Source organism: Ceratotherium simum, chromosome 29, assembly GCF_057802395.1.
Source record: "Ceratotherium simum simum isolate JZ-2026a chromosome 29, ASM5780239v1, whole genome shotgun sequence".
Classification (NCBI taxonomy): domain Eukaryota; kingdom Metazoa; phylum Chordata; class Mammalia; order Perissodactyla; family Rhinocerotidae; genus Ceratotherium; species Ceratotherium simum.
Window position 1 is genome coordinate 21,975,174 of NC_141928.1, and position 24,921 is coordinate 22,000,094.

At 51.9% G+C, this 24,921-nt stretch overlaps 1 protein-coding gene across 1 annotated transcript; it reads left to right on the top strand.

Moving 5' to 3' along the window:
• Nucleotides 1–10,148: 10,148 nt before the first annotated feature.
• Nucleotides 10,149–23,271, top strand: AMBP (alpha-1-microglobulin/bikunin precursor). The gene is made up of 10 exons (XM_014781920.2): nucleotides 10,149–10,342; nucleotides 11,637–11,779; nucleotides 12,858–12,934; nucleotides 13,808–13,924; nucleotides 14,397–14,498; nucleotides 15,300–15,346; nucleotides 20,541–20,622; nucleotides 21,735–21,902; nucleotides 22,229–22,402; nucleotides 23,129–23,271. The coding sequence occupies exons 1-10, from the start codon at nucleotides 10,226–10,228 to the stop codon at nucleotides 23,158–23,160; spliced, it is 1,059 nt and encodes a 352-aa protein (XP_014637406.1). The 5' UTR covers nucleotides 10,149–10,225; the 3' UTR covers nucleotides 23,161–23,271.
• Nucleotides 23,272–24,921: the final 1,650 nt, after the last annotated feature.

The window sequence follows — 24,921 nt, forward strand, 5'->3', positions numbered from 1 at the left end:
TGAACAGCAGTTGGCCCGGGGCGGCTAGAGGGGCTGTGGAGGCAAAGGCCCAGAGACCTCTGTGGGTCCCAGGCTTTCCAGGGTCAGGAAGTCCATGGTCTTGTAGGCCACACCCAGAATTTGGGCTTGTCCCGAGAGCACAGGGGAGCCACGGAAGGGTCTTGAGGAGTCACCAGCTTAGATCTGCATTTAGGTCACGCTGGCCACTGTGGCAGGTGGACTGACTGGGAGGGTGAGCGAGGGGCAGGGGGACCAGTAAGAAGCCCGTGCAGGGAGGGGATGAGACGCCTCACGCAGTAGTCCTGAACCAGGCCTCGGGTTGGGCATCCCCTGAGACCTGGGCCCCTGGCGGGCCAGCCTCAGCCGCGGGCTTGGGGAGCACTGGGGGAGGAGCAGGACGAGGCCAGAGGGCAAGCTTGGGAGCAGCTGGGGAGCATCAGGGAGCCTGGGCAGCCCCTGGGGAGGGGGTGGCAGCAGCATCTGGAACAGTGCTCAGACTCGCCCACAGGCCTGCCCTGAGGAAGTCAGTGCCCCCGCCCGCTCCCCAGAGCAAGACCAAGCGAGAGAAGACCCAGTGCCCTCCTACCCACCATTCTGGAAGGTAGCCCTGGGGATGTTCACCAATGATGCCCCCTTCTGCCCAGGGGAGTGAGGACCCAAAGATAAAAGCAATGCTTCTCAAGGCTACGCTTGAGTGTGCTGTGTGACTTGGGGCAGGCTACTGGGCCTCTCTGAGCCTGCCCCAGTGCAGGGCCCCTGACTCCCGAGTCTGTCTCTGCAGGGCTGGTCCCCGAAGCTGGGGCTGGCAGGGTCCACAGGTTGGAGCCCCCAGCGGCCAGGTACTGAAAGGCAAGACTTGTGCCTGAGCATTAGGGTATTCAACAGTGGAAGGCCAGTGTCCACAGAGGCAGAACCCAGGGACGTGGAGTAACGGCCAGACACCACAGACAGCCGGGCCAGGCAGAGTGGACGGTGGTTCAGTCCACAGACTGAACAACACAAGATCAAATCTTGGCGTCATCACTTCCATGAGTGACCCTGGGCAGGTGTCTAAACTGCTCTGAGCCGGAGTCGCCTCGTCTGCTGGAAGGGAGGAGGGCGAGCCTGATTAATGCCATAAAGTCACTTGTTTCTACTCTATATTTGATGCCACACTGGCTTGGGTGGCTCAGCAGGTTTGAGCCTAGTTCCTCCCCTCCCCAGAGCCCTTATCTCACTGACTGTATGGGGGCCCTGCTTGCTGGGAGGTCTCCAGCCCCACGCAGGGGAAGTCCCTGGCATGGAGCATGAGAGCTTTCCTTAGCGGCCTTGGAGGATGGACAGGGACCACCCAGGGGGACCCTGGCTGTTGCCGGTTCATTCGTGTTTGGACAATTCCTTCTCCCGCTGGAGCCAGCCACGGTTTTCTGGTTTCCTAGTTCCAGCTCGGCAGAACCCCCAGTTACTTTCCCAGAGATAGATAGACAGGACTCAGGGGATCAGTCTCCACTACCCCATCTCATAAGCCCTGTGCCCATCTCCCAGTGAGCATCCTCACTCTAGACCTGCCACTTGTCCAGAATCCCTAAACCCTGGAGGAATTCCCTGGGACCCCAGTAATGTATCAAGACTCTTCAAACCAATGGTCCTTACTGAGAACTTGCAGATTCCAGAGCGCACTTCTGGAAGCCTGAAAGGCGTAGGCTTTCCCCAGAATGCAGGAATTTAGGGGCAGGTCTCTGGCCTCAGGCAATAGAGTAATAGTTCTCTGGAACTTTGAAATTTAGAAGAAGGTCTCTGATAGCCCGATTAGGATTGGGGGCAGCTCTTGGAAATCCTGAAGCACTGTCGAAATTTCCCAGAATTTTAAATCCCTAAAAGATCTCTCTGAAATTTTAAAACATTGTGTAGAAGCTGAGAGGGATTCTCTGGGGTCTGGCTCGGGGTGGGGATGTTCACCAGAGCTCGGAAGGCCATCCATGCGTTTCTAGAATGCTGGCAAATCTAGATCAACGTAGACGTCTGTAACTCTAGCGAAGTTCTCCAGATCCTTGGGGACCCCAGTTCTTGGCCAGTGCAGAATGGGGAGCATGGCTGAAAGCATTGCTCTTGGACGACACAAGCTTTAGAAAGAGGACTCTGGTGGATACTTGTGTTTAAAAAGCCATGCGGTCTCATCTCAGCGACCAACCTCCAAGAGGTGGAGACAACATGAGAGTTTGTGAAGACCTTACTGCGGACATCTCACTCCTGCCTGTCTATTTGCTTCAGCCACGCCAGCCTTCGCTCGCATCCCAGATGTGCCCTGCTTTCTCTCACTCAGTCTTTCTTCCCTTTGTCTAATGACATGTTTGCCCCAAATTCATATTTATTCAATTTTGTACACAATAGGTTGATTTCACTTCCTTTGTGGGATATTTTATTGTCCTCTTAGATGGTTTTTTCCATTTTCATCTCTTTGTTGAGCTTCCAAAGAACTTGTCTTCCTTTATTTTAAGCAAACAAACATGATGGGGCAGGGTTGGCCTGGTAGGGGTGGTCCTTCTGTGAAACAAGAAGCAGCAGTTACTGGAACTTGTAAACAGGGTGGTGCTGTGGTTGGAGACCAGGACTAGAGCCAGGAGACCTGGGTTCTAAGCCTCCTCTGAAACAGACCTACTGTGTGAGCCAGACAAGCCTCCTGGCCATCACTGATATCTGGCTGGCCAGCAAGGACAACCTGTGAAAGTTGGCCAGAGGTGTCTTCCTCAAGAACCTTTGTTCAGCTCATGGCTCCAATCACGCTCTCTCTCACTCATCACACATTTGCTAAGTCCCTACTTGAAGGCCATGCTCTACTGGGCATGGGACACTGGCCCAACCTTGACCCACTGCCCTGTTCTCAAGAAGCTTCTAGGCAAATGGGGGAAAAGGACAATCAAAGTGACTGTGGCTATGCAATAGAATAAATAATAACAATTAGCAAATTTATCTGGTGCCAAGCATTGTTCCCAGCACTTGCCGGGTATTGACTCATTCATAACAAGTCTGTGAAGTAGGTACTATTATTATCCTCATTTTGCAGCAAGGAAACCAAGGCAAGAAGTTCAGGAATTTGCCCAAGGTAACACAGCTAGAAGGTGGCAGAAGTGGGATTTGTAGCAGGGTGGTCTGGTTCCTGAATGTTTTATCTCAACCACCATGCCAAATGCCACCCAGTGGGACCACAGAGGAAGAGCAAATAGGGGAGCAGTTTCTGTCTAACCAGGAACTGCTGAGCACAGTAGACCAGCCTCCCTGGATGACTTGGTCTCCTTCAAAACCCAGCACAAACCAGCAAGACCAGACCATGCAGAGGTCTTTGATGAGGCGGAGGACGGGACCTCCCAAACTGTCTTTCCCCCGTGGATGAACCTTCACCACCAAAGATAAAGGAATTCTTTACAAACTACCCACTGAAGCAGGATTCTGTGCAGCCTGAGCAGGAACCGAGAGAATTAGAAATGGACCCCTGAAGTCCAGCGTTTGTGGGATGGTCAGGGTCCTGGGTGGAGATCTGGTGGTCTCCAGGCTATGGAACCTTGGGCAAACCCACCCCCTATCTCAGGCTCAGTCTGCCCAACTTACAGCTGTGGAGGCCTGGCAAGGGAGTTAAGCTCTCTGAACCTGTTTCCTCCTCTGTAAAGTGGGGATAAGATTGGTTTACCCTATGAGAAGTTAATAAGTGCTCATAGGGGATAGTGTGGATTAAAAGAGTGAGTCCATATAAACTGTTTAAGACAGAGTCTGGCACATGCTCAGGGCTATATAAATGTTAGTTATTATTATTATTACTAATGGGTGCTCTCAGCACAAACATTCCACCGTTCCAGTACTTGCAGGGGAGGAATTGCATCAGTGTCTGCACTCTGGTTATTACAGACTCATGAACTTGTTGACATCCAGCTCTGCCAGCTCCTTCCTACAAGGTGACTCTTCTAACATGGATTCTTCCAGGGAGAGAGTGGCCATTCAGGACTCTGTCAAAGAAAGAGCCAGGGAAGAGTTCCTGCTGACCTTCCAGGGTAACTAATTGAGATTTATTTGTCTTCATTGAAGAAAGGCCAGTGGGACTTTCCAAAGAATCCAGCTTGCCTAGTGGTTTCGGAAAAGAGCTATTTCAGTCCTTCCGAGGACGCTGCGTGACGTCAGCTCGGTCCGCCAGGAGTCGGGGCAGGTCAGATGAGACCAGCCTGCGAAGAGCAGGAAAGCGCCCGCATCCTCCTCCTGGACACAGACAGGTCTTTGGAAATTTGTTCCTTTGGGAGCCCTTTCTGTAGGTGCAAAGGGAGCCAGACCCTGAGCCCCAAGCTCTGTTTCCAGGGCGACAGAATCTCAAGGACACTGAGCTCCAAATTGTCTTGCTTTCTTCTCCAGGCTAAGCCACCCGCTCCCATCAGGAGGCGAAATCGACAGCATCTAAGGGCACCTCCCACCCTGGGCTACTATTTACTATCTGCTAAGCTCTCTCCAAGGAGGAAGAACAACACACGTTCCTCATCATTTGATTCTACATCCCTGTGAGCTCTTATTAACCCCATTTAACAGAGGAAAGGACTCCGATTCAGAAACGTGAAGTCAGCTGGGATCAAACAGGCGGGAGGGAGTCGCAGCCATGAGCGGAGCCCAGGTCTGTCTGGGGGCAAATCTCAGCTGCGTAACCATCGCTCTGCTGGACACAGCCTTGGGGGTCCTAGCCAGGATACACAGACTAACTCAAAATCGGTAACACAAGGAAAGGCCACCCCAGAGCAAGGGCTGTTTTGCTTTTCGAATCATGCCATTGAGCATCCCGGTCACTTGTTCATTGGTCAGTATTCAAGGACGTGGGGCGCAGTGGTTTCAGTCTCCCCGTTCCCTCAGCTGTCTTCTAGTCGGGTGGTCCTTCTTGGGGTCTGACCTGCATTCTCCCTCGCAGTTCTAGGTCAATGAGCATGGGTTCACTGAGCCCCTGGTAAGTGCCCACACAGTGGCAGGTCCCGAGGAGGAAGAGGAGGGTCAGGTCTTGGTGTGGCAGACACAGGGCACGCTCTTGGCCCGGGAAGGGAGAACTAGGCTCGTGTAAGCCTGACCCCTGCTGAGAGGAGTCCAGTGAAGGGAGCCGACCCATCCCTCTGCTCCAGGTGTCGGAAAGAGCATGGCACGAGGTCCTGCTGTTTGTCAGGGGACAGGGGCTGGGAGGTCGGCAGAGTGACTCAGGTGTCAGGGAGACAGAGCTGGGTTTGAATTGCTACTCCCTGGTTGGGTGACCTTCACCACTGGATCACCTGATCTCCCAGCCTCAGTTTGCCTATCTGCAAAACAGGGCCACCATCGTAGCAGAATGATGGAACCTTAATGGGAGGATTCAGTAAGACGTGCTTGTCGAGTGCTCAGCATGAGGCCTGGCACTTCGTAGGAACTTCATCAAGTGGTTCTTCAGGTCAGAGCAGCCTGTGTGGTCTATGGAAGGGGTATGCCATCCTGGCTCTCCAGCAGACTCTCCCAGGGCACTCTTTTTCAAAGGCATCCAGCTCAGTAGCTGCAGTGGGGACAGGCAAGGTAGAAGCTGATGTTTTACACTCACCAGGAGCTTTTAAGCAGGCTGGGGGCAGGGAAGGCTGGGTGCCAGCCCTGGTTCGGCCACTTCTATGGGCCCTTGCTTCTATGCCTCCGGCTCCCAGTCTGGAGAAAGCAGTCTGAGCAAACCTGGGCGGTCTTTCTAGACGTTCTCTGCTGCCCCCTGGTGGACGTGGGACGCTCACATCTTCTCACTGCGTAATTCCTGCCTTGTATGGAGAAGCCCTTAGCCAGCCCTCGTGGTCTAGTGGTTAAGATTCCGCGCTCTCACGGCCACAACCCGGGTTCCTTTACCCGGTCAGAGAACTACACCTCCCATCCATCGGTTGTCATGCTGTGGCGACTGCATGTTGCTGTGATGCTGAGAGCTGTGCCAGGTGTCAGCAGAGCTTCCAGACTAAGACAGACTAGGAAGAGGGACCTGGCCACCCACTTCCAAAAAACTGGCCATGAAGAGTAGCATGTGAATAGCAGTGGAGCACCGTCTGATAGAGCACTGGAAGGTGAGAGGATGGCACAGAGAGACAGGGCAGGGTGCCGCTCTGCTGTCCACAGGGGCGCCTGGAGTCGGAATCAGCCTGGTGCCTAAGTGCCTATGATGACGTTGGTCCCTCCCGTGTGTGCACTTGGGGAGCACTTTCGCAAACGTCCCTCATTCAGTTCTTGTTTCAGCCGTGACAAGTGAGTTATTCTTACCCTCATTTGGAGGTCTAGATGAGGAGGCTGAGGCCAGAGAGGGAAGGGCTGCCCCACGGTCACCCAGCAAGTCACAAGGACTGGGATTCAAGTCTGTGGTGGCCCAGCTCCCTGGGACAGGGGTAGAGAATGAGTGACAGTGCCTAGAAAGAGCTGGGCAGTGAGAACGCCCCCTCCTGTCACTGCTCATGGAGCGGCCCACCTCCAGCTTCGCCAGGAATGGACAGGCCGTGGCTCAAGTCCGAGGGAGCCGGGCAGGCTCAGGCATTTGGGGTGAGGCCTCCTCCTCGTGGGGAAGGAAGGTCACCCTGCCACCTGCTTCCACCATTAACAGAAGAAGATCCAAACCTTGACCACACCTCTGGTCTGAGTTCTGCCCAGTGTCCTTGATGTCGCTGCTGGTCCAGTCAGCAGGTGCCAGTGCCCCAGCTCCTTCTTCCTGGAAAACCTCCTGGGGAGTGGCCTTCCTGGGCTTCCCACTTCCACCGCCTCCTCACTGATTTCTCCCGATTACCAATCTGACCGGCCATTCACGTCTGAAAACCTGCCAGTGCTCCCTTGGCTCCAGATAACAAGCAAAGCCCTGGGCCTGGTGTCACAGTCCTACCTGCTGGGCCTCGGCCCCCTCCCCTCTGACCTCAAGCTCCAGACTTATCGGTTTTTGTTTTTTCTTTTTTTGCATTCCAAGTGCGTTTCTCTCTGTCTCCATCTTCGTCCTCTAAGCCTTTGCAGGTGCTGTTCCCTCTGTCTGGATCACCTCTCCTCCCACCATGCACCCCCATGCACTTTGGTCTGGCTGACCCCTTCTCATCGGGTTAGACTCCCCTCCCCGGCCTCTGCTGCCCCCACCACTGCAGTGACCCACCTGTCTTCTCTCCTCCTCACTCCTGCCCCCCCACCCCAACCGAGTGAGCTCTGAGAGGTCTGTCCTCGTCTCTGTCCTGTCCCCTGCACCAGGCATGGGGTGCGTATTTGGTGAATGAATGAATGGACAAATGAATAAATGATGGAGGAAAGCCTTGGAGCTGGAGTCAGGCCCATCTGGCCCCCAGCTCAGCCACAAGCTAGGAGACTGTGAACAAGTCCCCTTCCCTCCCTGAGCCCCAGTGTGCTCATCTGAAAGTCGGGCCTCTGTCCCCTACTGCACTGGCTGCCTCTGCAGCTCTGAGGCCTCCTGCCCGGGGCAGGCTGTCCCCCCACCTTGAAGTGGTACCGGAACCTGGCCAGTTCCTGTGGACTCTTGGACCCCTGGGTCCGCTAGCAGGGCAGGGGCCCCGGAGCCTCCATCCTCCTGCCCCGATGGCCAGAGGGGGAAGAGGAGTCAGCACCTCCTGACCGCTGCTGGCCTTGCATCCTTGTGGCCCAGGGTTAATTTTTAAAAGGCAGCTCAAAGTCCAGGTGGGTAAGCAGAGTTTGCGCTCTCTGTTTGCTCTGGTTAATAATCTCAGGAGAGCAAACAGCCCTGGAGGCAGGAAAACATCAACATTCTAGGCTGGTCCTCCGGGCCTCTCCCCTCCCCCGGGAGAGGCTGTGCGGCTCAATGAACCATCCTGCCCAAAAGGAGCCAGGGCTCTTTTTCACCCCGTGTGCTGCCTCAGGCTTCCTATGGGGCCAGTGGGGTTGATGGCCCTAATAAGGCAGGCCTGCTGTGAGGGTCAGATGAGACATTGTGGTATGCTGTAAGCAACCCTAATAGGATGGCTTTCTTCCTATTAGTGATTCATCGTTATTTTCCCGTTCTTAAACCGGGCCTGGTTTCTCCAAAGCCAGACACCCCGAGCCCAGCACACAGGTAAGGCAGTGGACAGTTTACAGAGCACTTTCATGCACTTTGACCTCTTTGCGGACAGAGCAGGGACTGTTACCTTCCATTTATAGATGAGGAAAGTGGGCTTCAGAGAGGGAAAGCCATCCCCAAAGTCACAAAAAGAAGTCAGGGCTTCTGGCTCCCAGTTCTTTGCACTCTCAATTCAGACTGCCTGCTTACTACCACCAACAACCAAACCATAAAAGACGAGAAACTTTGTGAACAAGAGGGAAGATAATTGTCTCAGAAATCTAAGCCAAGACAGTTACTGTGATTAAACTTGTAAAATGGCTTTGAGCTTCCTGGCAGCCAAAGCAAAAAGGAGGTGCCATCAGTAGCCAAGCTGTCAGTGATGGAGCAAAAGAAACACACTCACTTATTATGGATAGAGACACACTCGTTCCTGATACTGGTGAAAGGCGAATGTCTTAGGTGGCTCTTACAGTGGGGACATGACACACCATTTGTTGGTGCCACTGACTGTGTGCGGGGAACTTCTGGATTCTCACATGAGCAGAGGTCCTGCCGTTGGAACTGCCTGTCTGAAGGAGTCTTTCCCAGCTGTAGCAGAGAGGCTGCTATGCGTATGGAATGTTCCATGCCCAGGGCAGGGAGGAAGTAAGGACAGTGGCTCTGACCACTGCACTTCACTGAGCGGGCCTGTGGTGTCCCTGGCAAGAGTCTGAGCTTTGGAGAGAAACAGACCCGGGTTTTAAAAATTCTCATGGAAATTTATAAATTTCATGAACAATGTATAGTTTCCTAGGGCTGCCATAACAAGGTACCACAAACTGGGTACTCACAGCTCTGGAGGTTAAAAGTCTGACACCAAATTGTCAGCAGGGCCACATTCTTCTGGAAGTTTCTAGGGAAGCATCCTTCCTTGCCTCTTCCTAGTATCTGGTGGCTGCTAACATTTCTGGGAGTTCCTTGACTTGCAGCTGCCTCACTCCCGTCTCTGCCTCAGTCTCACATGGTGTGAAGACTTCCCTGGGGTGAAGAAACACCTTCCCTGGGTGTCTGTGTCTCTGCGTCTGCATCTCTCTCCTCTTTCTCTTATAAAGACACCAGTTGTTGGATTTAGGGCCCACCCTCGTCCAGTACGACCTCATCTTAACTAATGACATCTGCAAATAAGGCCACCTCTGAGGTTTCAGGTGCACGTGAATTTGGCGGACACTGTTGAACCCGCTATAAACACGCTCGGCTCTTACTCTGTGCCAGGTACAGTCCTCGTGCTTGACAAGCGTTGACTCCCTTAATTCTCATCACAATGCTATGGACCAGAAACTGTGACGGTCCCCATGTACAGATGGAGAAACTGAGGCACGGAGAGGTGCTCACTCGCCCCAGGCCACGCAGCCAGTGAGTCACACGGAAGTCTGGCTCCTGAGTCCATCTCCCACCCACCACCAATGCTGCCTCTCCCAGCAACTCCGCTTCCCAGCCAGGGGACCCCGGGCAAGTCACTTTACCTCCTGGAGACTCAACTGCCTCGTCTGTAAAGGGGAAACCAGCACCCACATCATGGGGTTATGGTGTTTGAGTTCGGTTCCATGGCATGTGTACAGTGCTGGGACGTAGCAGGTGTTCAGGGCATGGAAGCTGTTATTATAATCATCGTTATTATTATTTCCGCTATTATTTGCTAGGGCTAGGGGATGGAGGGGTCAGAGAAGGACCTCTGGGGACAGGCCGCCTGAGTTCTAGTCTTGGCTCAGCCATAGCCTTCCCTGTGGTCTCCGGTAAGTCACTTCCTCTCCCCAGGCCTCAGGTTTCTCAGGTGAGAAATGGGCCCAGTCAGCCTGGTCCTGCTGACTCACCGTAGTGCAAGTTCCAGCCAGGTGGAGTGACCTGGGGGGCGCTCCCCCATCCTCCCCAGGCTGCATCTGGGCCAGGTTGAGTTTGGCCAACGCCTCCTCTGACACAGCCGCCCTGGCCCCTCGGGACCACTGACCCCGGCCTGGGCTCTGCAGGGGATCAATCAGACCTTGACTTGGGGACCTGATTGGTCCTGGCTGAGCAGGGCAGCCACCAAGGTCACCTACAAGCCACACGCCCTTTCCCCCAGCCTCAGTCCACAGCTGCCTCGGGCAGGGAGGTGGTGGCTCCTCTGTCCCCAGACCGAGCCCGTGAGTGACACCCGAGGCAGAGGAGCCCAGAGCCATGCGGAGTCTCGGGGCCCTGCTTCTGCTGCTGACCGCCTGCGTGGCGCTGAGGGCCAGCCCCGTGCCGACCCTGCCTGATGACATCCAGGTGCAGGAGAACTTCGACATCTCTAGGGTAAGGCTGGCCTCTCTGGCGGCCGTGCTGGGGTGTCCGAGCAGCTGGGGGACAAGTCCTGCCTGCCTCAGGGCCTCAGTCTCCCCACCTGTAACTCCGGGGTCGGTCCCTAAGGGCCCTCCCTGCCCAGACCATCTGGGATTCGTTGAAGCTACAGCCCTATGCATCCGCCATTCTGTGGGACTCTTGTCTGACCTGCTGAGTTAAATGTCCTCACCTTTGAACCTGTCCTTTCGGGCTCCAAGGGGAGTCCATGCTTTGATTAGAACCCACCCGTGGAGGGCTTTGTGCCGACTGCTGCCCCTGCAGCCCCCACACACGCCTGGTTGCGACTCTTCCTGCCCACCCTCCCCCACCCCCAGCCCTTCGCCTTCAACCACTCACTCTCCCCGCAAGCTCTGTGTTAGCCCGTTCTGGGTCCCCGGCCCTCACGGGCCTGGGGTGGCGCAGGGCGGGCATGTGGGATCCTGGGCAGAAGAGAAGCAGCACAGATGGGGCTGGTGGGACTGAGAGGCCTGGGCGGGGCGCTGTGTGTGGGGAGTCCTAGCACAGCCTTCCAGCCCCGGCTCTGCCCAGGTCACCGGGTGACCTTGAACAGAGCTTGCCCCCGGACCCGGGGCTCAGTCTCCAGGTCAGAAGGAGGGGCTCTTAGAATCTTCTAGCTGCAGCGTCTTGTGGGTTTTGATTACTTTCAGAGTCAAGGAAGGGTCGTGGGTGGAGGGGCATGAGGAGCAGGGCCCTGTGGTGGTCCGGGGGGGCGGAGGGTCGGAGGCTCACGGCCCCTGCAGGACGGGAGGGCTGTCTCAACTCTCCAGCACGTGGTCAGCGGAGAGGCGGCAGGCTTGTCCCGTGCCAGACTCAGCTCCAGGAAAAGAGATCCTTTCTAACACGGAGCTATGGGCTGCTCGGGAGGTGGTGAGCACCCTGTCCCCGGAGGAGTAAAAGAAAGACAGGCCTCCTGCTCTGGGGGAGCAGTGGTTGGTGATGACTTTAGGGCACGGGGATTTGGACCCCTTCCAAGTGAGCAGCACAGATCTCGAATCTCAGTGGAGTCAGGTCTTCTGCCAGGCTGGGTGGGACCCCATCTGCCCCTCTCCTCCCCAAGTTCGCCATGGTGCCTGAGTTCCATTAGGGCTCTGTCCTCCCTTGAAGCCATGTGGGCTCCAATTAGCTATCAGATGTTATCTCTTAGAAGGATCAGTCGTTGAGAGGAGGGAGGGGAGCAGGTACCCAGCAAGTCTCCTTTGAGGCCTGAGGCCAATCCAGATCCTCAGGGCTTGTGGCCGCCTCCTAGATCTACGGGAAATGGTTCCTTGTGGCCATGGGCTCCACTTGCCCGTGGCTGAAGAAGTTGAAGGACAGGATATCCATCAGCACGCTGGTGCTGGGAGAGGGAGCGACGGAGAGGGAGCTCAGCACGACCAGCACTCGTTGGCGGTGAGTGGGGATGGGGTGGGAGGGCCGAGAGGGACCAGGCTTCAGTCACCACCCTGTCCTGGGAAGTTACATATCTCTGCTTCCAGCCAGGCCCTCGCCTCTGACCTGCAGATCTCTCTGCCGTCCTCCACCAGGGCGTGCCCTTTTTATTGTCCCATCAACACCTCAAGGGCAGTGCCCCCAACGCTATGCCTCTTTTCCCACCTGCTCTTGCTCTCTGGGCGTCCCTGAGCTCAGTAAGGGCACTTCTACCCCCCAGGGACCCAGCTTGGCAAGCTGGCAGGAGGGGAGCGTCCTAGACTCGTCTGTCGGCTGCCACTGGCCATTCAACCCTTCACCAAGCCCTGTCCATTCTCTTCCTAAGTCCTTCCAATCTGTTCCCCTCTCCCCTCTTCACCACCACCACCTGGTCCAGGCCACCTTCTTTTCTTTCTTGGTTGCCTACAGCAGCCTCTCTACACTGCTCCCCACCTCTGATCTCGAACCTTCCATCCAATCCATCCTTCAGCCAGCAACCAGAAAGACCTTTCAAAAACTCAAATCTGCTTAAATCTTTCCATAGCTCCCTATTGCCCTTGGGAATAAAGTTCAACCCCTGTGACTTTCAACCCCTGTGATGTGGCTTTCCAGGCCCCTCCCAGCGATCACCATTCCCCGCCCCACCCTCTCCCACATACTCTGTGACCCACCCAAGTGGACCTGCTTTCAGTTTCTGGGACCCTCCACCCTCTCGCACCTCTGGACCTTTGCACCTGAGGGTCCTTCTACCGGGAAGACTCTCCCCACCTCCTTGGGCTCATTCCTGTGGATCCTTCAGGACTCGGGTTCCATGTCGCTCCCCCCAGGAAGCCCTCCCTGACCCCACAGTGTCAGGTTACATGAGCTCCTTTGTGCTCTTGGAGCATCTCTGGCGTCCCCCGACGTGGCACTGATCACACTGACTGCCTCTGCCTCTGCCCTCCCACCCACTCAACTGTCAGCTCTATGAGGGGACAGCGTCTGTCTTGTCCTCGTTTCTATCCCCGGCATGTAGCCTGGGGCCTGGCACATATATTCCTTTTGGTTTGTTCGTTTCCAGGAAAGGCGTCTGTGAGGAAGTCTCCGGGACTTACGAGAAAACAGACACCGATGGGAAGTTCTTGTATCATAAGTCCAGTAAGTCGAGTCCCAGGAGACACGCAGAGTTCTCTCCTTTGCTAAAAAAGGCCTTGATGTCTTGAATTCTCTTTCCTTCTGCCTCAACTCTCTCTGCCTCTCTAACCTTTCCTCCCATTTTTCTGAGATGTCATCTAGCCTTCCTCCAAATTCCCCCCTTCCCTCTTCCTGCTCCCCTTCCTCCTCCTCCTCCCTCTTCCTCTCTCTTTCTCTCTCTCATGCATGCATAAATGTGAGCATCCAGAATAGAGGATGGGCCGATTGCTGAGGATAACATCAAGATGTCATCAGTCTTCACGTCTTGTTAGGTATCTGCAACCAGCTGATAAAAATTTGCAAAGTGTCTACCACATACAGCGTGCATGATGCTCAGTGATGGAGGGACTTTGACATGAATTTTTTCATTAATCCAGCCAATGTTTATTGAATATGCTCTCTGTGTCAAATAATTGTGTTGGGGTTGAATATATGAATGTTTGGGTAGAGGGATGGTAGGATAAATAAATGAGTGGGAGAATAAACAAATGATTGGTAAATGAATACATGTACAGATGGCAGGTAAGTGAGTTAATCAGTCATCTAATAGATAAATTGATGGATTAATGGATGGAGGAAAGAAGGAAGGAAGGGAGGAAAATGGATGAATGTATGAACTGATGTATGGAGAGGATGAAATGATGATATGACGAATATATGAGGAGATAGATGGATGGTTAGAGAGAGAGACTGAAGATGGATGGATAGATCAACAAATACACAGATGGAGTGGGTGGACAGAAGGATGGATGAACAGATGATGAGTAGACGAAGGACGTCAGGCTAGAAGAGCCTTCTGACCACCGATCCCTTTGTCTTCCTGCATCTCCCACGCAGAATGGAACATCACCATAGAGTCCTATGTGGTCCACACCAACTATGATGAGTATGCCGTTTGTGTGAGCAAGAAATTCAGCCGCCGCCATGGACCCACCATCACCGCCAAGCTCTATGGTAAAGGCCTGGAACTAGATAAGCTCATTGGAGCTGGGGGTAGGAGGAGACCCATGATTTAGGGACAGTGGAGTGGGGAAGAGCAGGGAGTTTTGCTTTCTCTTTATGACAAAACTCCAGTTACGGGAAAGATGGAAACCTTTACTCTCCCTGAAGGAGATAGAGCTCAGTCTGCCATTTGAGGTAGAATCCTCTTCTTTGGATCTCTAAAGTTTCAGATCCAGAGCCCCCAGGCCCTTAAAAGAACCAGCGGAAAGAGCCCCATGTGGGGAGTCAGGGGACTGGGTGGGACCTGGGAGGGACACTTCTTCCTTTCCTGGAGCCAATCTTTCCATAAGTGTATGAGAGAGATGGAATTGGGCCCATAGTTTTCAAACTTCCCCTAAATGAAAATTACTGGGCAAAATACTCTCAGGCCCCACCAGCCCAGGCACCTGTGGTTCTAGGCATCTTCTCTGCTCCTTGCTTGCAGGGAGGGAGCCACAGCTTCGGGACAGCCTGCTAGACGAGTTCAGGGAGACTGCCCTGGGCATGGGCATCCCCAGGGACTCCATCTTCATGATGACTGACAGAGGTAAATGGCATGCCACCCCACCTCACATTTCCGTCCCCTCCTCATCCTTCATGGCCCCCAGAGAACATCTTCCCAGCCCCTGGGCCTTTCCTATAACCCTCTGAGATAAGCAGGGCCAACCCCCCTGCCCCAACTTTACAGAGAAGGCAGTGGGGACCCTGGATTTGCTCCAAGTCACACGGCATGTACCTAGCAGAGCAGAAACTAGAACCAATTCACGGTTCACTCTACTGCCACGTGTCTAAGTGAGGTTATATCCAGAATCTATAGGTACCTCTTAGGTAGCAGAGGGTCAAGAGCATGGGCCTTAGAGTTACTACACCTGGCTTCAAACTGAGCTGTGTGGCTCCTGGCTTGTCAACCTCCCAGAGCCTCATTTGCCTCATCTGTAAAATGGGGATGATAATGCCTCCCGTGTAAGTCACTGTGAGGAGTCAATGAGATAAAGCAGTTAAGTACAATAGTGCTGTGCTGGTGTCTAGTAAGTGCTCAGTGAGTGTTAGCCGTTGCTGTTCTTGTGACGATGCTGATGAAATGATTCTGGTGGTGGAGTGGAGATGATGCAGATGCTGATGAAGGCACAGCCACTAGTCTGTCGCTTTTCCAGTGAGTGACCCTCAGCAAGCCGTGTGTGGGTAGAGCCATTCATGAAGTGGGCTAATGCATGAGACAGTTCCCAGCATGATGCCCACCAGGCACACAGGCATTAGAACTATGAGTGAAACAAAGCCCTCTCTGGGTCTAGGATGCTCCCCTAGTTTGGTGCTCTTCTTCACTCCTGTCTCCTGTCCTCTGACCTAGGTGAGTGTGTCCCTGGGGAGCAGGAACCAGAGCCCAGTCCACTCTCGGTGAGCACCTCTCCCCCACCCCATCCCCACCCTGCACGTTCATTTGTGCTCCCCTTGTCCTGCTGTGGTGGTGGGCGGGGTCATTGAGAGGGGTTGAGAGAAGGCAGTGATGGGCGTGGGTTCTGAAGTCAGACCCACTTGGGCTCAGTCTCGGTTCTGCCACTGGGGCTAGTTGCTGCCCCACCTGGACCTCACTCTCCTCATCGGTGAAATGGGGTAACTACACTTACCTTCCGGGTGCTAGAATTCAATGACATGTAAAAAGATCTTAGCAGAGGGCCTAAAAGCAGTAAAATACTCAATAATGAAATAACAATACTCAATACTCAATAAATGAAAATAAAGTCAACTGAGCTTCCTAAAAAACAGCAAACCCAAGAGCAATCAGCTTCTCAAACCAACTTCTCTCCTATGCTGCTTTTCGAGATTTTGGGCTTCCTCATTCTTCTGTTTTATTTTCCTGTCTTTTACCATATTGATTAAGCTTTCTTTATTCTTTTTTTCTCTGATTATTTGGAAATTATATATCCTAATTTATTCTACTGATGTGTGTATATGTGTCTATATGTGTGTGTGTATAAACATATATATATAATATTTATTTAGAAACATATTCTTGAAATTTGAAAAAATACAAGAAAGCAAAAAAAAAGACGATAATGTCCTTATACCCACATAGAATTAACACTAACATATTATTTGTTTGCTTCTGTATTTTTTAAGAAAAATTACCATTGATTTTATAAAACTAACATATGCTCATTGTAAAGAATGAAAACAATGCAGAAAAGTATAAAAGATAGAAGTTTTAAAAAAAATTCCACCACCCCAAAACGACCAGCATTCACATTATTCCAGAATCTTGATATGCGTACATGTGGAGAGAAGGACAGATAGAAGGAAGGTTGGATAGATGGATATGCAGAGTTAGAGACACTGTTATGAAATGGGATTATATTACAGCTGTTATTTCTAATTTTAAAAAGCATTAATTGCAGTTTTACCTGAATTTAAAAAAAAAACTTGAAGTGGACTTCTTGAACTGCAAATAAATATTTCTTCACCACAAGAGATTTATTTCTTAAAGAATACTCTAAGTCAAGGTTATGAAAAGCATAGAAGAGGCTGGCATCACTATATATATTTTTAGAGGGTAACTATTGTCTCTGTGATTTGAAAGGCAGATGTTGGCGCTCTCAGACCTTGTTCCATCTCCCCTTCTCTTTTTTTTTCACGTTGTCCAGATTGCTACCTTTCCCGTTCTGCTCTGTTGCTGTCTTTCCCAGTCATTTAGTAATAGTTGTATATGTTAATGGATTCTACACTCATCCGTAGTAAATATAACCACAGCTTCTCCATTCCTGAGTTATTTCTATTAATCTCTCAATTAGTGCCATTTCTTTACCAAGTGGTGTTTTCAAGTGGGGTTCATGGGTGTTTTCATCCCTGAATTCTTCCCTGTTTGAAAATGTCTGCCAGTTTCCTTCATCCTTGAATGACATTTTGCTTGGGTATCATACTCTTGGGTCATTTTTCCCTCAGAAAAAGCTTTGCATGCATTGCTCCTTTGTTCTCCAGCTCTGATTATCACTGTGGGGAAGCCTGAAGCCAGCCTGATATTTCTTCTCTTTGTAGCAATTTGTTTCTTCTGCCCAGATGCCTGGACAGACTTTACCCTTGAAGTCAACATCTTAATAAAGACATGTCTTGGTGTTGAGAATTCTGTATCAAATTTTCCTGGAATACAGTGTGCTCTGTCCATTCACAGATAACATTCCTTCTGTATTTCAGAGAACTCTCTTGCATGTTATGGAATTCATCTCCCATTCCCTTTGTTGGGTTTTGCTACCTGGGGAACTCTTGTTCTCTCATCCTGGAGCATCTTTGTCTTCCACATGTACTAGTTTCCCTCAAATTGCTTTCATCTCTTGTCACTGGGAGTATCACCAATCTTTCTCCTATGACAGTCTTTCCATTTAGCAGCATCTATTCTGTTCCTTACTACCTGTAATTTATTCACTAGCTCTGAACTTAGGTTGTTTTGGTTCTCAATTTGTTTATTTAGGCCTGGGTTCTCTCTTTTCATCTTATTCTGTTGTTTACCATTTCATCTTTGAGTCTTGCTTTAATAGATGCACGTTCTTATTAAGTAATTCTATAGCTTGAGGCCATTGAGGAATTCTCTTCTGCTCCTTGAGTTATGTTTTCTTCTAAGTTGGGGTCACAGGTTGGATTCCCTAGATCAACCCCTGTGGAAGGGAAGGGACGAGGGGAGGATTGGGCAGAGGGAGAAGTAGAGCTGTGATGTGGTCACAATGCCTCAGCCAACCCTATAGGGAGCTCTGGAAGTGGGAGGACCCGTGGAGTTGGCCCAAGATGGGGCCGAGGGCGGGGCCTTAATACCCAACGTTGACCAGTCTGGGAAGGGAACATGACCTTGAGCGAGAGGGCTCCCTTTAGCTGAGGCAGTCCCCACCAGGGGCTGACAGCCGAGGGCTGTGGACAGCAGCACATCCAGCAGCTGGGAATCCAAGTCCACGCTGAGGGGAAGTCTAGGTAGTTCATCATGACAGTGTCCACCACAGTCGGGCCCTTTCTCTAGTTCAGGCTATTTATTCATTCATTTCTGAGGCAGATCTGGGTAGTTTCTGTACCATTTCTTTTTACCTGGCTCCTGCCTAGTCAGTTTTAGCCAGACTTTCTGTTTGTTCTGATATGGTGGGGTGGAGGTTTCGTTTACTCCTTGGTCCTCTTCCCCTAAATTTGAGCCTAGTCCCCTCCCACCCAAATTTAGTGTAAGGTCGGGGTGTTTCGTGTTCTGTCACTTTTCTGAAGTCCAAGGTTGGTTGGAATAACTCACTTTGCTTTCTCTTTTGAAGGACTGCTAGATGTCCTCTGTGGGGTTCATTCCACCTGGTCGGGGCTGGCAGTGATGGTCGTGTGTCCCATGGCGCACCCTCTGGTGCATTAGATTGTGTAGCCCCAGAACCTTCCCTTAGAGAGAGTCAGCCTCTTGTCAGTTTTCCTCATTTCTTCCCAGAAGTGATTCCCACTAGTCCTCTGTCAGAAGAGGAAAAAGATAGGGTTCCCCTCAATTTTCTTCTCAGATTTGGGAGTCTTAGGGAGAGTTATCGGAGATTTGATGACTTGCCAGGACTGGGAGTTGGTGGGCGGGGTTAGGAGCCAAACTTGACTGACCATCCCCGTTCAGCTCCAGAATATTTGATTTCTTTCCTTGATCAACAGTTGTAGTTTTTGCTTTAAATTTTGCCCCTTTCCTTGTTTGAGTGATGTTGATGAACACTGGGAGGACCGGGATGTCTGAATTCATTTTTTGCTGTTAGGTATCAGAGAGGGCAGTTTTGAGGGAAATTTCAATCCGACATCTCAATCCAGATTTCAACAATCCAGAAACCGTATTTCTTTATCAATGTCAAAAATCAGACAATAACCAATGACTGCCCTCGCCAAAGAGAGAAGTGTAGTACAGTTCCATTTCTTCCGTCCAAGCTTCCCACATTCCCGTTTTTGTGAATATAATCTGAGATTGATGTTCGTATTTTCTACCTTTTGTTTTGAGAATTACTTTTAACATTTCCATTAAGTTGTATGACCATTTTAACAACGATTTAACCTCAACTCTATATGTTATTGGCTTTATAGTACACCATCATTTCTTCACTATCACATCATCCATTTTCTTGTATTTAGATTCCCTTCTCAATTGGTGGTGATATTTCTATAAGTAATTTTATTCCAGAAAGATACATGGTGGAAAACTATTGGATCCTTGAATGTCTGAGAATGTGTTTCTATGTTTATGTCACATGATCAACAGCTTGGATAAGTGAAGAATCCCTGAATTACAATCTTTTTCCTCTTACATCTCTCAGATATTGCTCTGTAGCTTCTGTCATGAAATGCTGTCATTTAAGGGCCACAAGGCTCTTCATCCCTTGTCTCTAGGAAATGTCTAGATGAGGCTCTTCATTAATTTTGCTTCATTCCCTTTGAGCCCTTTTAATTGGACAACCCAAGTCTTCCTTCAACGTGGAAAAGTTTTCTTCTATTATTTCTGTATCGATAGCCTCTCCTTCTAGAATTCCTATTATGTAAATTTATTTCTTATAATATCTAACTTGCAGTTTATTATCTCTACTGTATGGTTGAATTCAACAAAATCTTTTCTATCTCCAATAACTTTCTACTTCTTTCATTCATTTCCATCACTGTTGGCTCCTGTTATGTTGATGCAGTGTCATCTTGCATCTCATTGATCGTTTAAGTTTCCTCCTGTTTCTTACTGTCATCTGGGTTTAGTGGTGATATTTCTCCAGCTCAATCTGATTCTTCTGAGAGGCTGCATTATTTAATTTGTCCCATGATTTTTTTCTTTTCCTTCCTCTTCCCCAAGGAAGGCCTACGTGCAACCAGCCTGAGATGGGCTCTGGCAAACAGTAGAAGTCCCTGGTCACAGCTCTCAGGTGCACCTTAAAAGGAGAAGAGAAAAGTTGAAGGTTCCTCCCGTTTTATTTTTCCAGACTCCAAGTATCCCCTGTGGGCAGGAAGGCTGCCTGGTGGCTGGCAGCTGCCTGGTGACCCCTGCCTGGTTCCCTGCTCATCCCTTCTTTAATTGTCCTGGGATCCTGCCTCAGTGGACTCTACACCCAGAGACCCTTTTGACAGCTTTGGCAGCCTGCCCTGCTCTGCAGTCCCCACCATCACAGCTAGGAGTGTTAGGGTCGTCGCGGAGTCCCTTCTCCTTACTCTCTAGATGGCTTTTCCTTTGCAAGCAGCCAGTGATGATGCAAACCAGTCACACCCATACTCCATCCTGTAGAAATGCCTTCAAGCATAGGAATGCTGCCCTTCCCTGGATTCCATTAGAGAAATCCATAGATTTCTTTTCCATTATTATAGTCCTTTGAGCATTTCAACCGGAAGTTGGATATGTAGGCATTATTATACCTCAAGGTGCTGGTTTTTCATTTCAGACCAGAGATTTATCCTGTGATGTCCATTCTGGAGTTCAGCTTGATGCTTTTGGGAAAACAGGCCATTAACCCGTCTAGTAGCTGTGCTTCTCTCTATACCCTGATCCCCAAAGGAAATGGCTTATTTATATGTCCCAGGGGTACAGGTGAGCCATAGTGGCAAGGTCTCGGCAACAGCTTCTTCTCTTTCTTCCCCCCAGAGAGCCCGGCGGGCTGTGCTGCCCCAGGAAGAGGAAGGATCGGGGGCTGAACAGCTAATGACTGATTTCAGCAAGAAAGAGGGTAATGGTCACCCGCCTTTTCACCCCCTTCTGTCACACTCAAGAGAGGGAGGGCCCATGGTTGGCTCACCCTGGCTGCCATCACCACCGTTAAGTCTCTTATTTTTCTGCTAGAGTCGAGGACTCGGCCTAGAAAGGCAAATCAAGTCCTCTGCACTGTGCCAGGGGTTGTGGGGCGAGAGAGAGGAGCATAAGGAAGGGTCCCAGAGCTTAGGGACCCTCAGCCCCGTGATGAAGAGCGAGTTCTTGCCCTGTCTCTATCAGTGTGTGGCCTCCTAGCTTGGTTTCGTCATCTCTACAATGGGATACCAGCCTGCTGAGCTGACCATCAGGGCTCTTGTGGGAGCATGTGGGGGAAAGGATGCTTGTGGATGCTTTGTGTAGTTGACAGTGTTCACGAACGACTCACTCTCCAACTGACTCAGCAAACACTGAATGCTGCTCCACCTCTGGACCTGTGCTGGGCAACTGAGGTCACAGAGACAAACCACCCATGTCTTTTTGGGACTTCTAGTCAAGTGGGGGAGGCAGTCAAGGAGGAAAATGATGGACTCAAAAGGGTAGGTCAGTTACAGGGCTGGGAGAGCCCAGAGGATGGAGGGGTGAGGGGATCAAGGAGGACTTCCTGGATGAAAGGGAATTCATGCTGTGTCCAAGTATCCAGGTGGGGTTTTATGGAGGAAGGCATATTCCAGGGGCAGGAACACGCGAGCAGAGGCGTGGGGGTGGGACCTCAGTGGATACGTCAGGCTGGCCGGCATGGGTGCTGGTGACTGTGTCGTCAACTACTGTTATTACAAAGTCTCTGGGCAGACAAGACCAACACAGGGGATGGTGGCTCTGTCGGTCGCTGGTAACTCCCCTTGTTATGGAGCAGAATGAGCGTGGATTTTGGAGTCCAACAGACATGGTTTTGAATCTCAGCTCTGTAGGACCCTGGGCAAGTCACTTTACCTCTCAGAGAATCAATTCCCTCATTTATAAAATGAGTTGATGATCCTTCCTCCTACTGCCGAGATGAAAACGGAATGAGATGAGGCATGTTAAGTGTCCAGCTTGGTGACAGGTACACAGTAAGCGCTCAGTGAGTGCTACTGTTCTGCCCCTCCCCAGATTCCTGCCAGCTGGGCCCCGCGGAAGGTCCTTGCCTGGGGATGGTCACGAGGTATTTCTATAACGGCTCGTCCATGGCCTGTGAGACCTTCCAATATGGTGGCTGCCTGGGCAACGGCAACAACTTCGTCTCGGAGAGAGCGTGTCTGCAGACCTGCCGAACTGTGGGTGAGCGCGGCTCCTTGCCTCTGTGCACACTGCACCCCCACAACCCTGTCCTCCCAACAAACCACCTGCCGGCTGAACAGGTAGCTGAGAGGATATCTGAATGGTGGAATTCCAGGGCAAGTTTCCTGAAGTCATAGGAATTGCACATTTGGATCTGGGTGACCCTAGGCAAGTCATTTGTTCTCACGGGCCCCAACTTCCCAAACTATAAAGAGGGACTAGGTGTCTAGATGAGTAGGGTGCCCTGGCTCAGGCTCTTTGCCAAGTGTCTTGGGTTGGCTATCACAAGGATTACAAATGCCCTGCTCCTCCCTCCCACTCCACAGAGGCCTGCAATCTCCCCATAGTCCAGGGACCCTGCCGAGCCAGCTACAAGCTCTGGGCATTTGATGCTGCCCAGGGGAAGTGCGTCCTCTTCATCTATGGGGGCTGCCAAGGCAACGGCAACAAGTTCTACTCGGAGAATGAGTGCAAGGAGTATTGTGGCATCCCTGGTGACGGTAGGAGACCCCCTGGGGTGCCAGGCTGGGCCAAGGGGCTCTTAGGGTCCAAGTGGGAGAGCCTGTTAGGAGGAGGGGGTCTGGAGAGCTGAGTGCTGGACTCTGTATCTGGTGACCAGCCCATCTACTCTCTGGGCCTCAGTTCCCTATCTGTAAAATGGGGCCAAGTCCTAGGCCTTACCCCAGCCAGGATGGGGCACCTGGGGAGGTGCTGGCCAGGCCCAGGGAGAGGGTGTGCAGGGGAGGCTGAGGAGCCCGGCAGATTCCCGCACTGCCACACTGGGCTGGCCACATTGGGCAGGTGCCAGCTTGAGTCTCGGTTTTCTCTTCTGTAAAATGGGACGAAGTACCTACTTCCCAGACCTCACAGTGACGAGGAGTTAGTCCTCAGCTAACGGAGCTGTTACTAACAATGATGAGGATGCTACAAGGAGAACAGTAAGAGCACCCCAGGGGCCAGCAGCCATCTAAGACTTCTGTGCCATAACTCCCCACTGGGCAAATGGGCACCTCAAGTAGATCAGAAGAGGCAAAAAGTCAGATCGTTCATGGCATGCATTTTGAGGATATCAAATCATTCAGGGAGCAGAAGGTTCTGGGCTCAGGCCCCAACTCAGTCCAAGCAGCCTTCCCTCCTCCATGAGGCATCCCCATCCCCTGACCGTCCCACCCATGGACCCTTGGGCAAGCCCCACACCCACTCCCTGGGCCTCTCTGTGTCCACAGGGGACGAGGAGTTGCTGCCCTTCTCCGGCTGACCGGTCCAGAGGCCACAGGGTGCCAGGGAGGGCATGGGCCAGTGTCTGTCCCAGTGCCCCATGGCAGTCCAGGCCAAGTGACCTGGCTTCAAATAAAAACCAAATTGTGGACTCCTGCAATTCTGTCCTGACTGGTCATTGTCATCATCAGTGTAACCAGGTGGGGGGAGGGGGGCGGAGACAAAGCTGGGGTGGGGGTATGCGTAACCCCAGCTTTCCCCAGAAGTGACAAATGTGTGTGTCAGAAACGTAATAGAACTAGCTTCCGCACATGAAATTGACTATGCAAATTATGAAACATAAATCACAGTTCTATTTACTCCACAATAGTATAGAAGGGGATTCTTTTGTTTTTAACAAAGCTAGAAAAAAGGAAAAACCCTGGGTACTTGTTTCTGGGAGATGTTTGACGGGGTCATCAGCGACCCAGGCTCAGAAGAAATACTTGTGCCCCAGGGTGCCCTGGGCGGTCAGGGCACACGGCCCACAAGTGCCTGAAATAATTCCCCTGTCCTTTGCCGAATGGAACGCCGCCCCAACGTTTTACCTTGGCCGTAGCCACATCCCCAGCATCAGCCGCCAGGAGCTGAAAAGCCTCAGGCTGTTTCTCCACGATGCCCTGAGTTTCCATCTCCCGGGAGCCTCACTCTGGCCCTGTGCCCCGGAAGGAGAATGTTCACCAACCTTTGCACGGTGTCCAGGACAACCAGAGCCGAAGCCCCCGTCTGGCCGGCCTCTCCTCCCTTGAGGAAGAGAACAGGTAGGCTGGCCAGGTGGCTCAGGTACCAGCTCGGCCCAAGAACACTCCTCCAGGAGCCGCCAACCTAGACACGCTGGATTTACCAACATCTGATTTATGAAGATCTCTTGTTGGCTCCATCCACCCAGGGCCCTGATGGCTGCTGCTGCTGCTGAGGGAGGGAAAACCCCGTCTTTGTGTGTTCTGAAGGGGAAAGCTGACCCCAGGCAGGGCCAGCACCTCTTCTCCGTGGGGTGACCAGCGTGCTAAGGGCTGGCGGCTAATTCAGCCAAGGTCTGTCTCATGCCATTAGCTTATTTGCTTAAGAGACCCATCAGGAAGGAAGAGGGGAGGGCCTTGCACATCTCTTGTTGAGGGCATGGACCCAGAGGCAAGGATTTGGGTGCAGAAAGCTTTGCAGCCCCCTCATCAGACCACATAAAGACCCCCCCTTTTACGTCTCCTCCAAGGTCCAGAGCTTGGGGCTTCCAGGTTCCAGCAGAGAGGATTGTCCTGAGGGACAGCGTCTGAGGTCACGGCCGGGACTCCAGGCAGAAGTGGGTGGGGTCGGGGCAGGGACCCAGGCAACTGTTCAGGGACAAGTGACAGGCTCTCCTGCCTGGAACTAACAAATGTCCTCATGTCCTACGTCCATACCGTGCTCGCCTCCACGCACGCTCACGCACCAGGCCCGGCCACCTGTGGAAGTTTGAAGGTGCCACTCGGAGGGGGATATTTTGAAGTGACCAAGGGACAAATGCAAGCCACAGGGGGAAGGCCAGCTCCAGCTCGTGGATGGGATGTTTGGCTCACAGAGTATTGGACCTTCCACATAAAAATCTCAATTTCTCAGTTCTCTTGAAAACTAAGTTCCGGCAGCCCCGGGGCCACATCCTGCACCCCAACGTGGCTGAAGCCGAGTAGACACGGCCCCTCTAGACGGGACCCCCTGCGGTTTGCCAGCCCTGCCCGCTGCCCTGCCCAGTCCTGGGGGCATTGTCTCCATGACACTTGCTAAAACT